The 16,262-nt window shown below is 43.3% G+C and overlaps 1 protein-coding gene across 1 annotated transcript in view; it reads left to right on the top strand.

Annotated features, from left to right (window-relative positions):
* BACE2 (beta-secretase 2) overlaps positions 1 to 16,262 on the top strand; it is a 55,014-nt gene that overhangs the window by 18,990 nt on the left and 19,762 nt on the right. Inside the window, exons 2-4 of the mRNA XM_044442316.1 lie at positions 11,527 to 11,615; positions 13,959 to 14,175; positions 14,816 to 14,944. Of these exons, the coding sequence (XP_044298251.1) occupies positions 11,527 to 11,615; positions 13,959 to 14,175; positions 14,816 to 14,944 (435 nt within the window). The remainder of the gene's footprint in view (positions 1 to 11,526; positions 11,616 to 13,958; positions 14,176 to 14,815; positions 14,945 to 16,262) is intronic.

The following is a 16,262-nucleotide window of genomic DNA, read 5'->3' as shown; positions in this document are numbered from 1 at the left end:
CGGAAGAATTTATTATGCTGCCTTCTTGGACTTCTCCTTTATAGAAATTAATTTAGTCCTGTAGCTGGTTTGCAGAGTGGGTAATCTTTATTCATTATGAATTCTACTTGTTTAAATAAAGGCATTGGGGCTGCATAAGTGATCCCATCACGTTGCGCTTTTTAACGCTGCAACTGCATATGCTTGCTTGAATACGTGGGTTTAGGAGTCTTGTATTCCAGTGGTGGTACGAATAAACAAAGGAGTTGCTTGGCTCAAGAATCCATGTGGTCTGTGAGTTTTAAACAAGGATTCTGCCCAGTTTGCATTCCCAACATGTGCCCATGTGGCATACCAAGTAATGCATGGAGAAACTGCTGTGCCACATGGGCTTGCCACCCTTTTTGCTTTCTGAAGCTCCTCTGCCCTCCTTTGCTCAGCATTCTTGCACTAGATGCTTTTAAGAAGTACTATGCTGTGTGGCCTTGCCCAGTATTGTGTCTTCCAGGCTACTTTGCCTGCCTTTGCTCTGTGTTCTGGGCAAGTGGGAATGGGAAGGGAAATGATTTGCGAACAGCTTGATCCTGCCTCTGCCAGTCCCCCTCCCAGGTCCATTCCACATCACCCCCACTAGGACTTTGGGGCAGGGTAACTTTGATCAGGGCAACAGTGTGAAGGGATCTCAGCCAGCTCACACCAGCATTGCTCTGCTTGACATCGGGACACTTCTCCCAGCTGCTTTTAGGACTTCCCACAACTTATCACCTTTGGCCCTGGGGGTCCATTCCTGGAATAATTCATACAGAAACTAGCGGCAGCTACTTCTGGATAAACATGGTTAGGATCAGGGCTTTTTTTGTCATAGAACGCACCGGAACGGCATTCCGGCACCGTTTTTTGACGGATTTTTCCAAGGGATTGTGAATCACCCTGTCAGGCGTAGCAGGTCGGTGGCAAAAACCATTAAAATAGTGCATGCGGGCTGCTTGTGTGTCCGTGCTGATTGTGAGGGCACTGCTCGGCTTGGGGCGCTGCTCGGCTTGGGATTGGTTGTGTGGTCGCGCGCTGAGTGCTTACTGCCCGCGGCGATCATTATGTTTATGTGTGTGTAAAGTGACTGGCTATGTGCAAAAGATAAATAAGTTTTTTATTTCAAAAAAAGTTGGTGAATTGAAAGTCTTTTTTAGTGTAAAAGTGTGACCCCAAGACATGAGTTCCGACACCATTTTTTTTAACAAAAAAAGCACTGATTAGGATCGTAGCATAAATGTCATAACCTACTATTAATTTCTGCCTCTGAATATCAGATGAGCAAAGCAGTTTGCTAAATGTAACTCTTAGAAAAAGTGAACATTCTTTGTAGGCAAATGTGGGTAGAAATGACAGAGCATCATAGGAGGACCTGAGCAAGACTCTCACTGGCACTATGACGGGAAAAACAACCTTGTTGCTGCATTTCTACTGATCCATTCTGGCTCAAAACACGAACAGCTTGAGGTGCCCATGATGTCTTCATAAAGCTTAGCAAAACAAATTATTTTACTTGGCAGGACCATGGGTGCATTAGAGGGAGAGGGAAAGCAAATGGTGGTAAAGCTGGTGCGCCAGTCAAGGCAACAGTGACTAGTATTCTTTTGTTGCTTGTCAGATCCATGCATATTGATGTGTTTTTTCTGCTTAAGAAAATTATCTGAAGTGTAATGAAACAACTTCATAGAGAAAGCTCAAATATAGGACCAAACTGTAAATGCTATAGAATGAAACACCAGGCAAAGCTGATCAGAAATATTCTGACTTGGTGCAAACAGCTCTCATGTAGTCATCTGTAAAAGCCCACAGCCCTAGCCCTAACCCATTCTCGTGTTTCGAACACAGAAAGTGGAGGTGTTTGGAATGAAAGTTTAAGACCGGTTGCTAGTATGTTTGGGAGTGATTAAAAGCAGTTAACAGTGCTGATTATTACTATATAGGCTGTGCCCTTCCCCAGTTGCTTGTTGTAATTTGGAAGAGTGAACTACTACTTCCGTTTCCCATTAGATGTAAGAAGGAAAGAAGCAGTCAGGTAGGACAGGTTTGTCCTGCCAGTAAAACCTCAGGTATGAATGCTTTTTCAAAAGAAGCTATCTCGAGCTGGACAACCTCATCTCTAGCTGTGTGCTTGCTTTATCGGGTTTTTCCAAGCATGTAGATGCTTCTATTCATGTTTAAGCAAATGTGAGTAGACACACTGTCAGGCTTCCCCACCTATTTCTGGGAAGGAGGAGGATGTTGGCCCTGGGATTTGGAGGTATGCCCATATTCCCTGTTATTTGTAGCCAATATGTGAGCAGGCTGAACTCACACATAGCCTTCCAACATTTTTTCATTCTTACTCAATGCAGGTGTGTGTTGGGGGGACACAGGGAACCAATGCAGACTGAGGTGCTTAATTCCCCTCTGTTCCAAGTGCACCTAATCTAAATGTAGTTTGCTTTGTGAAGAAGCCGCCCCTCCTGTGCAAGCAGCAAAGCAGTTTTGTGGGAGTAGGGCAGGGGGCTTTTAGATTAGGTAAATAGTGGGAGAGTAATGGTCTAGGAGCCTTGCCTCAGTGGCTGTATTTTACCTTTATCATATAAATTTGTTCTGAAATCTCTGTGCTGAGATATGGTGTGGTGTGTGTGTGTATAAAATAAATTTAAAAATTGTCATGCACTTCCAGTCCTTAGCTATTTTGAAAGAAACTAGATGATCAAAACTAAATAAATTTATAGGTAGTGCCCCGATTCTTAAAAATGAGTCTACCAATGTTACTTGTACTCACATTTTCTATACTAAATAAACTTATGTTCACAAATTCTGTGTTTTCCCCAAAAGCCACAGTGAAGTGTAAAAAGGATCATATTTACAGACTCCACACTAGTAATAACATGCAGTCACTTTGGTGAAACTGCACAGATTATACCAGTTACTGTGCTTTAGCAGCCTCTGTTATGGTTGCATGCGCTTCTTCCAGATGGGTTGATGATGTAATTAGAGATTGTAGTGTTAAATGAGGCATTCTTTAAATTGGCTTCTAATTTTCCCACCTATTAACTAGCTTTTTCCCTTTGCAAAAATCACTGCATTAGGATGATTTCTGGTGGCTGATCATTAACTGCGGAACCTTCAAAGCTTTGTGCTGTGACCCCCAGAAAATAAGCATTTTGGGAGACATATTGTGCAGCACTCTGGCAGACATTTCCTTATGTTACAGACAAAATACCTTTCCAACCAGAGGTTAATTCGTTTATGGAATTCGGTGGCACAAAATGGGGTGATGATAGCCACAGGCTCAGATGGCTTTGAAAGGAGATTAGACAGAGGCAAGAAGGATAGCGCCATCAACAGCCATTAGTCATACAACAGCTAGTGGATAAATTAAATCTCCATGTTGAATTCTGCAGGATGCCACAGAATGCCAGTGGCCGGGTGCGATCAGTGAATTACAGCTTTCCTTCATGCTCAGTGCAAGCTCTGGGACATGGGTGGCAGGCAAGGCAACTGTGGATGGGACACCAGGACCAGGGCACAGGTGCTGGGTGGGGTCCTGCAGCAGCCTCAGAGGGGCCGAGGCATGTCTAACAGTCCAGAGTCAAAAGCCACTGAGACAAATAGAGTCAAGCAATGCAGTCCATGATTACACAGTCCAAGAGCACAGTCCAAGACCAAGTTCTGGAAAGGCAATCATGTTCTAGAGCACAGTGAGGTCAGTGAGGATGGGTGCAAATACCTGGAAGACAGGAACAGACTGGAAACAAGGATGGAGGCAGGAACAGGCCAGAGCTGAGCAGGAGTCGGGTAGGCAGAGTGGGCAAAGCAATGCAGGAAGGATCTGGGCAAAGCAGTGCAGGAAGCCGGAGCATGAGGAAGTGACCAGGACTGCTCATGGTGCTGTGGCCAAGAGCAAAGGTTCAGTCAGGGCCTCCAGCAGCACTGCGTAGCTGCCACACAGCCGTTCCCTGCAAGTGCCTGCAAAGGTACTCCTGGGTGTGCAGGTGCTTGCATGATTAGTCAGACTGATCCTGACACGCAGCCTGTTGACTTCCTAGCAAGATCTGGCTGGCCACTGCGGAACAAGGAAGTTTGGTCTGGATTAACAGGATTGCTTATATTATTGATGTATTTATTCTATTTGCATTTCATCTTTTCCTTTTTTCACGGAGCCCAAGAAGGCCTACTTGGTGGTGTTCCCCCGCACCATTTTATTGTTGCGGCAACCCTGTGAGGTAGGTTAGGCTGGCAGTTGGTGACTGACCCAAAGTCACCCAGTGAGCTTCACAATTGAGCAGGGACTAGAACCTGCATCCATGTTGAGTGGATAATCTTTTTGCAGTTAAGGGGAAAATACACAGGAAGCTGCTTTGACCTGACAACTCTCGTGGGTAATCAGATAGGGTGGGTTGTCATGTTGTGTGATCACAGCAGTTTCTGCACAGGGGCTTATGTTTTTGTGGGAACCCACGAGCCATGTCAGGGTTGTGGATACGTACTTACCATGGTGTAGTGCCAAACCAGAGGATGTAGTTTAGCATGTGCTACCAGGGACAGCTAGACAGCTATTTTATTTATTTTATTTATTAAAACATTTCTATGCTGCCCCATTCGCCGAAGCCTCGGGGCCGCTCACAACATAAATTAAAATACAAGAGATAACAATATAAAATAAATCGCCCTGGCCAGATAAAATAAGCGAGTATACTAACAATTAAAATGACGCTTAAATAAAAAGGTCTTCGCCTGGCGCCGAAAAACAAATAACGACGGCGCCAGGCGGACCTCTCTGGGGAGCGCATTCCATAGATTGGGCGCCACCGCAGAGAAAGCCCTCCTCCGAGTACCTACCCTCCTAATTTCTTCCACGGAGGGCTCCCGGAGAAGGGCCTCTCCCGCAGATCTCAAGGGGCGGGCGGACATATATGGACGTAAGCACTCCTTCAGGTAACCAGGACCCAAGCCGTTTAGGGCTTTATAGGTCATCACCAACACCTTGAATTGGGCCCGGACTTCAATGGGGAGCCAGTGAAGCTGACGGAGAACTGGAGTCATGTGAACATAACGCCAAGTCCCCGTCAGCAGCCTGGCAGCTCTATTTTGAACCAATTGAAGTATCCGGACCGTTTTCAAGGGTAGCCCCACGTAGAGTGCGTTACAGAAGTCAAGGTGGGAAGTCACCAGCGCGTGTGTCACTGTCGCCAGGCAGTCGTACTCCAGGTAGGGGTGCAGCTGATGGATCAGCCGAAGCTGAAGGAAAGCGCTCCTCGCCACCGCTGTCACCTGAGCTTCCAATGAAAGCTCCGGGTCGAGGAGCACTCCCAGGCTGCGGACCTTGTCCCAGGCTGTGGACCTTGTCCCAGGCTGCGGACCTTCTGCTACCTGGCCAGAGCAGCAGAAGCTGCTGCAGCTTCACATCACCACACTCATGCTTCTCCACTCTCTTCACCTCATGCCTCTGCAAGCTGCAGATATCAAAATCTGACAGCTAGCAATGGTAGAGGGCAAGAATCAGAAAGGGCTGTGGGGAGCCAGACATGGGGCTCTTGCTTCAGTGTAAAGCGGAACAGATTTTAAAAAGACAAGCCCCAAAATGAAGTTCCCTAGAACATCAACAGCAGAGAAATATCAGTGTACTAGGCTAAATATTGAGAAGTCAAGGGTTGTGAGGGGAAACCTGACAAACACTGTTCTGTGTTCAAAGGAGTACAAGCATTGATTGCATTTGGTGATCTGATGCTGGGGTGAGTAGAATAGGCTCACAATTGTGGCAGGGGAAGGCCATATAAGGTGCTACAGCTGTGGGTTCTCGGGATTCTTGTGGGGGAATTTGGGGGAGGGGGGAGGTAAAACAGCAATGAGTCTGATCATCTGTTGGCCAAATTGTGGATTACTTGTGAAACAACTAACACTCTGACTTATGGCCAGGTAGGTTGTTGTGAGGTGCAAATGCACCATCCTTTGTGTGAGTTGCTCCCATCCATCTCAAGCCAACGCTTAACCAGGGACTGTGCAGAGGGTAGGGAGGGACCCTCAACTGAAATGCCAGATGGGGGGAGTCAACGCTGGCAGTGCCTCCCTTCCCTTCTGCCTCCCGCATGAGAGCCGCAGCTCCAGGATATGCTTTCCCCTAGTGTGGCTGGTCATTAGGCATGAGGCCAAAGAGATCAGAGGTTCCAGGGAACTAAGCAAGGCCATTTAGTGTTTTATTGCAAAGAATTAAAACTAAACATTAGGATTGGTGTTACTAACTTAAAACCAGGTTTCTGTATGATTGATTTTGGCTTCAATCAGGTATCAGAAGTCCCAGTTCCTACACGTAAACATTTTAAGCCAATTCCCTTATAAAGCTCCAACCCAACTAACTCATTGGCCTAGCAACGAGGACTAGATGAGCAGTCTTCTCTCTGGTGGGGTTTGGCTTCCTCATGGACTTTTCAGGGTGGTCCAGCAGCTACTCAGCCTTCAGTCCGTTGGCACCAGACACTCAGGCTACAGCTCTTACCTCCCAGAGTTATTCCAGGAGTCTTCCTCTTCTGACTTTCAGACCTTCCTCGCCATAAATAATACTGTGATAGTCTAAAGCACTGATGGGCAAAGCACTTCTTTGAAGGAAGAAGCTATTTCTCTTGAGAGTGAAACACCTCACCTTAAAGAAAACATCGTTATACATTGGAGCGATTGTTCAGGGAAGGCAGTTTAGTGGTAGCTGAACCATCAGGGTCTTTATTGGCCCTTTGGACAAAAAGAATATCTATTGTATTACACCTCCCATAAAGATTAACAAAGTAACATAGATTGGGTCTAAAAAGGAAGATGCATTTCAACTTTTTAGATTGATGAAGAAAAAACTGCACGAAAACCAGTTGGCTGCAGAAAAAGGGAGTGGAACCAGAGGAAGGGAGCATGGCCTCTGTGTACCCCTGGAGGGCTAAACTGGATTCTCAGGCTGAAGTTTTGCATCCCCGGTTTAAATCATTCTGAATGTCATCATTGCAAAGTCGGTGCTAGTGTTACCCCTGAAGCCGCTTAGTAATGGTATAAAGACAGAGGAGCATTTTTAATGGATTTTTTCCTCCAGTTCTGACAGCTATGAATAATAGTTCAGGTCAGACTGCTAACTCTTGTAATAATTAACACAGTAAAAGGGAAACAGTAGCATTGTGTTAAAATCAAATATTAATCAGTGAAACTATTTTAAAATAAGAGCATGTGCTTTATACAATGTATTTTAACATGTCCCTTTGTATTCAGCTACTTTTAAAGTACTTCTGCAGTAATTTCTGCTCTTTTAGGTTACATCCAAATGTAATTTTTCGTTGTAATTTTTATGTTGAAAAATGTTTTTAAAACAATCTGAAAGCATGTTTGTAGAATGGCATTTTTAACATATAAATGGACTGTGAAAAGTATAGCCTGGAACCTTTCTGTTGCAACTTGATGTGTTACCAAAAGTGAAGTAGACTCTAGACAAAAGAGGAGTATGCAATCACACAAGTCCTTTTTTAATAATTTATTTTAATAAAACTTTTTTATCCCGTCTTTCACTAAATGTCTCAAGACGACTTTCCTTTATTTTGTTTGGCATATTTTAAATAACAAATTTCGCCATTTAATTTTGTTTCCACATGATTTTTCACTTGTGTCATAATAACTGGCTATTTCGTGGATTTACAGGTTTAACTCAATTGGATCTGAGCATCTTTTGCTACTTCATGGGCAATTTAAACTGAAAGAAGCTAAACATGCAGTTTCACTTTTCCAAAGTAGATCAGCAGTCCTTCCAAGGTCATATAGATGTTTTTGTAGCCTCTTCCTGATTTACATAACACCTCTGATGGGAGTTTTGCTGTCTGTGTTTTTGTACCGCTCTGCTGATCTTTTGTGGCTTCTTCAAGGCTTGTGAATTCACCCTTGACACTTATCAGAAAAAAGCTTTAATATTTTTATTCCAAATACCAATTAAGCAAGAGTAGTTAGAAATGTGAACAATGTATTATCCTTTTCTTCTTTTTTCCAAGCAAATCAGAAAGGAAGGATAGTAGTCCAGTGGCAGAGTATATGCTTGCCAGTTTAAAAGTTTTCAAGTTTAGTACTTGGCATCTTCCAAGTGAGGCTGGGAAGGGCTCTTGTTGAACAGCCCATGCCAGTCAGCAAAGACAAGGCATCTCTGACCTAGTTGCCTCCATTTGTGTTTAGGCTACAAGCCCCATTATCCCCATTCAGAACTGTCCTCAGTAGGATGATAGGATTTATAGTCAACACATCTGAATGTTGCAGGCAATACTAGGCTAGAATGACCCATGGTCCAACATAGCATTTGGCAAAAATCAAAGGATTAATGGAAGTAACTCTTGAGCAACTCTTTTATGACGAGTATGGAAGGAACTACGTAAAGCTTAAATGCTAAAAAGGAGCAGCAGCAAGCAATTGCTCCTTTCTAATCCTCTCCATATATTTAATTAGCACCATTGCGTGGGTCACAATAGATCCGTTTGTCTCAGCTGCTTATGGCTGCTTATCCCAGGCTCATATAGATCTGGAATGTTAGCTTGAATAACAATGAGTCATGTGGACGCTGGTCATGCTAGAGTGGGCTGCAGTTCTGATACTCCATTTACTTCATGGCGTCTGTGTTCTGCACAGAACATCATCTCCGTGGAAAGTGGACATGCTGAAGGAATACCGTGCAGCTCACTAAGATGGGCAGTCCAATTCTCTTCAAAAGAAGTCTTATTTTTGCATTATGTGGGCTAGCCATTCAATGACATCCTTTGTGGTGGTGGCAATTTTAATCAAAACACTGTTCAGTTAGAAAGTTGTGTTGTGTTCTAATGGAACCGAATAGCAGTCCCACAGAACTAATCTGTGGGGCTCATGACATTTAAAAAAAATAAAAAATTGCCACCATAGTTGAAAAGTAAGACTCACTGTAGCTTTTTTTTCCTATTTGAAGTGTCTAATCTCTCTAAAAAGGATGGAGAACCAACCCCAAACTATTTGAAAGAATTCTCTGTGCGTGCCTTTTGTTAGGAGTTTTTTATATGCCACTAGTAAATTACAGTTCTAGACTTAATATCCACGAATTTTTAGCCATTAATTTTGATAAATTTTAGTTGAGCCTTAAAAATGACAACGACTAATTCAATGAAGTATCTTTTCCTGCTGACCAATAATGAAAGGGAGAAAAAAAACCCCACCTGCATCATGATTTTAGTCTAGCAATGCTGCTGCATATAAAATGGTAACACAGAAACAAATATTCTGAGGAAGAAAAGAAAAATATAGTATGCATTTTTTCAGACAGCTCCACACTGAAAATCAAGCATTTGCTCAGCATGTTTGCTTTCCTAATCTTAAAATGTTACAAATATGAATAGCTTACATGATGACCACTTGAGAAAAAATAAATGGGAAACGTGGTCTGCAGAACTGAGCAAAACATCAGCGTACTGGCATTAGTTAAGCACCTCTTTAATCATATTTTTCCCTAGATGAAATAAAATGTTATTTCAGGTCTACTTCTTCCTTCAGCTTTTGTTGTGCACTTTGTTTCTTCTGCACTTCTAGCTTAAATAGGTTATATAGTTGCTACTAAAGGCAGAAATAAGTTTGCAGTCTTATATACCAGGATGGGAAATGTTTGCCCAGTTTAAGTCCGGGATGTGCTCAGCAGGCAGCTAAGGTTGGAACTTTGGGACCAGGGGGCAGTTGCAGGGTGGGTCCTGCAGCAGGTTCAGAAGGCCAGAAGCAAGAGACACATTTGTTTACCAGCCCAGGATCAAGCCAGGAAGATGACTGATCCAGGCAAACACAGTCCAGGGGCACAGAGCACGAGCACAGTCCAAAGGTCAAGCTTCAGAAGGGCAGTCACATTCAAGAGCTAGGCGAGGTCAGAGAGGATGGGTGCAAATACTGCGCTTGGGAAGCAGGATCAGACTGGAAGCAGGAAAAGGCAGGAACAGCCTGGAGTATGGCAGGAGGCGGGCAGGGCAGGGCAGGGCAGGGCAGGGCGTCAGGAACCAGGATTCAGGGGAGGAAACGCAGAGAGCCAGAACACACGGAAGTCACCAGGACAGCTTGTGCTGCTGTTGCAAAGAGCAGCAGTGCCTGGTCTCTCTTATGCAAGCACTGCATAATTGCTCCTCAGCTGTTCCCTGCAAGTGCCTGCAAAGGTGTTCACTCCAGCCCTGATCCTGACCCTGTGTGCCAGATGTGGCCTGCCCACTTGGTGGCAATTAGGAAAAAATGTGCTATTTGCATAGAACAGAACTCTTTCTAAGATGAGGTGTGGGGGAGATAAAAGGAGAAAAGAGACAAGGAAGTGTCAGTGAGACACAGAGGTGGCAGACAGAATATGGAGGGCCTTGCCCACCACCCAGTCGTCTTGTCCAAGCAGATCAGGACAAAGCATTTCTAACAGAAAGTCTTTATCATGTTAGCTGACCAACTAGGCCGGCATTACGATACAGCAGAGGAATATTGCAGAAGACTGTAACAAAAGACATGAACAAAGTTAGTACTGGCCATTAGGGAAATGCAAGTTATTCCTACCAAGACGATTCCAAACTGAATATCTCTTATCCCTTTCAAACCAAAAGAGCTGGCTCTGTCTTCAGTATGAATTGTCCATGGGCCAATTGCCTGGAACATCTAACGTTTCGCTGTTGGTCAGCCCTCTGAACCTGACCCGTTTTTGGACTAATGAGGCTAGATCCCCTTCTCCTATATGAGCTAATTCACTAGACTTTCGCACAGGACTTGAAACTGTCTGATTTTCAGCACCTGCCTGGCTTCTCTCTGAGTCCACTGGGCTTGGCACTTCAGCTGTGGATTCTGGCCCCTGCTCTCCTTCTGGCTCAGAATCTGATTCAACAGCCTTCGAAGACTGTATTATAGGAAGAATGAGTCAGATCCCTACTTTCCGTGCCTTATGTTGTTCCTGAGAGGCTGCTGCTGAGGGAGTACAGGTCTTACCTTAAAGAAGATTCCCCACTCCAACTATACACACTTGACTGGGTATAAAGAAAATGGATAGCAAGACATTTCTCTCCATCTCTCATAATTCTAGAACCCAGGGTCATCCCATGAAGCTGATTGGTGAGAGATTAAGCACAGAGAGAAGAAAGCATTTCTTCCTACAGTGCACGAAACTGTGCTATTTATTACCTCGAAACATAATATTTGGATGCCTCTAAAAGGGATGAAATAAATTCATGGAGGGTAAGTTTAGCTATGGCCACTAGCAATGCTGCCTCCAGTATTAGAAACAGAATGCTATTCAGTTGCTGGAGTGAGGTTGCTGTTGATTCAAGTCTTGCTCATGTGTTTTCCACAGGCAGCTTGTTGGCCACTATGTGAACAGAATATTGGACTCAATGGGCTTTTATGTTGCCATTTCAAAGATAAATATTTCCATTAGTAAAAAGAATACTTTAAAATGATCAATGAAAAATTAATAATTTTCAGTTGACTTTTAAAATGATTGTATATTTTCTATAGACTGCTTGAGAAATAATTCTCTTTTTTTTTCTACAGCTGAATATTCTAGTGGACACTGGAAGCAGCAATTTTGCAGTTGCTGGTGCACCAAATCCAGATCTGAGTACATACTTCAACAAAGAAAAGTAAGACACTTTCTTCCCCACCCCCATCACCTGCCCCAGGAGCTGTTTGTTAGCAGAATAAGTAGATGGAGATCTCTTTTTACAGACAGTGGTGAGTTGAATCTCACTATTTTGGAGGCTGTATTTCTGTGTACTTCTTCCCACAGACCCCAGTAACATATAGTGCCTTGCAGATATATTCCTTCCCCCTTCAACTTCTCCACATATTGTTGTCTTACAATCTGGAACTGAAATGGTTTATATTGGTCATTTTATTATGTTGTCTGAATCTATATGAACATTTGTTTGTCACATACATGTATCTGGCAAATAGTGTGCATGAACAACTGAAACAACAAGCAGGTGCAAAACTACGTTTTATATTTTTGGCTGTGGTTCTCCCCATCCCCAGTAAAAGTTCAAGTCTTACAATTATGCCACACAGCACCTGACTGGCTCTATGCAGCATGTGATCAGGAATGGCAGAAGCCAGACTTTAAATGGCATTCGTTTCCAGCTTAATCAAGCAGTTTCTAAAGGCGGGTAACTTACCATGCTGCTCCAGTAAAATGGGAATTCAGGAGCTGTACCAAAGACAAACATCCTTCCTATACAAATATTGCATAGCCAGAAAGGGGGGGATTAATGCATTATAGCAAGTTGAACATTCCCAGGAAAATTTGCTTTTTGTCGGAGACTTCCAAAACTCCGGAAATAAACTTCTAGTGCAATTGGAATTACAATGAATAATGTTGAGATGAAGGCATAATATTTCTCAAAATATTGAACTTCATTTGAGCAAAATGCTGTCAAGAAAAGGTAGAATTGCAGGGATGCCCTATTCTTTACTAAGGCAAGTAGCATTAAGGAAAAATTGTCCTATAAGTGGAATAACAATAGCTGCTGCACAGAGTTTAGTCTCTAAGGGTGCAGTCCTGTGGCCTCCCAGCACTGTCTGCAGGGGCCATAGGATTACTGGGAGCTCTGAAATCCTCAAATTGCAGAGGCGTCAGCCCACTCCCCTCACAGCTCACAGGGAAAGAACTGTACCAGCTGCCTCTGAGAGGTCGGAAATTGACCTTGGAAGGAGCGAGGGGGGCAGGGAAGGGAGGAGGCTGGATCCCGCTGCTTGCGTCATATGCCAATGCTGCCCTAGCCTCTTTTCCTCCCCTGCTCTGGCATTACATCAGTCTGGCTGAAGACGGCAGTTTAGATCATGGTCCTCAAGCTGAGGCCTGGGTGCCGGATCCGGCCCGCCATGCCCATTTGGACCCGCTGCGCCCATGTGCACCCCCACCGCCACCCACCTCACCCCATGCGCAGGGAGGCAGCGGTTTGCTTGCTCGGAGAAAACCATCTCCAAGCAAGCAAGCCACTGCCTCGTGCGCCTGCCTCCTCCCCCTTGCCGCACGCACCTGCCCACACACGCCTCGCCTCGCCATGCACCCCGCCCCCCCCCCAGGGCACGTGCCCACATGCACCACCCCTTCACCGGCCCACGTGCACCACCAGCACCACCTTTCCGGCCCATGCCCGACACGGGCCCCTTGCAACTGGCCCCCTGCTGAAAAAGTTTGCGGACCCCTGGTTTAGATGAAAGACAGACTAGGCTGGTGGGAATCACTGCCCACCTTGTGCCCTGCACTGGATTGCACAGAAGCAATTGTGTTTGGAAGCTTACATGCATCAAGGCTGGGCAAGCTTGGATCGTGCCCGAATGCACAATTTTATGCATGCCAAGGCAGAGTAGTTCTGCAGCTCCCAGCATAATTTTAACCAACCATGCTGGCTAGGGAATACTGGGAGGTGTAAAACATGTTTCTGTCTAAACTTGGATTAGATTGATCCCTCATCAGCCTTACATTTAATAGACCTTACATCTAGTGGCTGGACAGCCTTATGTGTAGGAAGAACTAAGCCTAGGTGATGCCTCTCTGCATTCAGAAAGTGTTGGTCATGCATGTTCTGTGTGCAGAGGGAGGGAGGGAGAAAGAGTTAGGAAAAAGTACCTGAAATCACATCTGAAGTAAGCATCTCGTTTTGCCACAAGCTTGTGATTGACAGCTTGAGTACATATAAGTTCTGTAGCAAAGCTCAAGCTACATTTAAGAGAACTTGATACCTGGGTGGGGTGAGGATTAGTCTGGCTGATGAAACATTTTGAAAATGGTTGCTTGGTGTTAAGGAAAGGGAAAGGGGAAATTTTGCTGAATGTACATAATTTAAATAGATCACAGAATTCAGCTTTTCTTGGTGCAGCTTTGGAGATGCTGCTGTGCAGATTGATCATTTTTAGCATGGAGTGTATTCAGTCCTGTGAAAAAGTAATGACTTGCCCTCTTTTTTCCCCCTTGTCTTTCTTAGGTCAAGCACATATAAGCCACTGGGCACTGAGGTTACTGTTAAATATACCCAAGGAAGCTGGACTGGAACCCTTGGCACAGATGTTATTACAATGCCTAAAGGAATCAATGGCAGCTATACTATCAATATTGCAACCATCTTTCAGTCTGAACAGTTCTTTTTAAAAGGCATTAAATGGCAGGGGATCCTGGGACTTGCCTACGATTCCTTGGCCAGGGTAATTTTGACTTCTTGCCTGCCAGGTGCTATAGTTGTGCTGCAAATGAAAGTAAAATTCTGGAGACAGATGAAACTTTGAAAGCTCCTTTCCAATAACAACTCCATGTATTGGAATATCTTGGTGACTTTGTTAAGACATGATTTATTGTAAATTGCCTTAAAACCAGCCTTCTTCTATTCAGCCATATGCTCTTACTTATGTAGTAGTTTTGCATAATTCATTCTTTTACAGAATTGAGGAATGTGGCATTAGAGTTGCATCGTAAATAATACTTAAGTATTATATTCGAAATACATAGCTATCAATTTATTAGGAAAAGGTGTCAGTGGAAGATCTGAAAATAGATTTGAACTGTCCACACTGATGCAGATATAATGCTCAGTACACATAATACAGGCCTAGCAATAGAGAGGAGATTGTAGGATGGAAAGTTTTTGTCTCATGTTTTATTTTCTGTAAAAACTGGATTTTAGGTTTATAAGCAGATCTGACTTTGATAACCTCCAAGGCATTTTATAGAATTTTGCGTCAGATGAAATTATATGTTCTCCAGCATGCTTTCTGAGACTGGCTACTTTTTAAAATAATGGTAACTTTGTTTGTTTGTTTGTTTGTTTGTTTGTTTGTTTTACTACAGCCTTCAAGTTCTGTGGAGACATTTTTTGATTCTCTTGTGTATCAAGCAAAGATCCCAAACATTTTTTCCTTGCAGATGTGTGGAGCTAGTTTACCAGATTCTGCAAGTGGTACCAGTGGAGGTAGTCTGGTGGGTATCTGTCAAGCTGAAAGGGAAAATATTAGTAGCTTTCTCTTACTTCCTTTTTATCATATCAATAATGCAATGAATTTAAACCTGGTAACTTGGAAACAAAATCTCTTTATTGTATTTGATTTTTTTCATTACCATATCAATCAGAAACCCAGACAACATGGCTTCAACAGCTTGCTAAATTTTCCATACAGACCATTAAATTGAAGAAACTTAAAAAGATTTTATACTTGTCTATTTTAAGTTTCCAGCAATGAAAAAATACCTGTACTGTTGAAGATAAGGTTTCAAAAATCTGTTTTCTCTTGCTAGATCTAATACAATATGTTAAATCAAGGAAACAGTCACTGTTTAATATCAAGAATCAGATTTTGTCTGCCAGTATTTTCCTTTAAAAATATTTGCACATTGTACACTGTGTGCTTCTTAGATCCTAATATCTAACTCACGTTGGTTTTGATAGAATTTCTACATAAGAAGGTACAGAGTGGGGCATATTTGTATGTATATATTCTGTGTATTTGAGCGAGTAATGCTTTAACAAAAAATCCTCCTTTCCCTAAAAAAGTGAATTAAGAAATTCTCATTTCTATACCTTCTTTTGGTCATACTTTTGCACATTTCTAACATTTCTGTTTGCATTAACATTCAATATAGAAATTGTTTTGTAAGAAATACAGTCAAAACACAAACTTTGCATGTTCTTTTTCAGAAGTCAGTCCCATTTGGGTGAATGTGGCTTGCTCTTAAGTCTCAGCTAAGTGTGCATAGGATTGCACCGTAATGTGGGTAGGATTGCTGGTGATCCCCCCACTCCAAAAAATAAACAAACCATAATGCAGTTACAACAAAGGAGGAGGTTGGAGTGCCACATCTCCATTTTGCGTCAAGTGAACTGGGCCACTGGTTTTCCCAAGTGAAAACTTAAATAATGACCTAAAACATTTAAGGCACAAACCTATGCCCTGAGCATAGCGCCTTGGGGTATGCTGGGAGTTGTAGGCCTCTTTTACTTCTAAGATTTACATAGGATTTTACCTTTTAAACACTTAGTTGTTTAAACACTTGAAATAGTTCTTGGATCAACGCCCAACACTTAAATAAGCTGAGTAAATAGTTCTAAGGAGAAGTTGTAGCCAATCTGCCCAGACTGATCTTCCTATGTGCCACCTTTCCTGTTATTTTATAGCTACTGCCTGACTGGAATAAGGGAAAGAATATCCAGAGAATTGATGGACAGATGCCATAACTCTGAATTGTGTTTTTCTGTCCATTTTGTGGTCTCCACCCCCACCCCTGTCCCCAGTTTAGGTTT

The sequence above is a fragment of the Varanus komodoensis genome, unplaced genomic scaffold (genome assembly GCF_004798865.1).
Source record: "Varanus komodoensis strain SLA01 unplaced genomic scaffold, ASM479886v1 scaffold4, whole genome shotgun sequence".
NCBI classification, from domain to species: Eukaryota; Metazoa; Chordata; class Lepidosauria; order Squamata; family Varanidae; genus Varanus; species Varanus komodoensis.
This window is presented reverse-complemented; position numbering and strand designations above follow the sequence as displayed.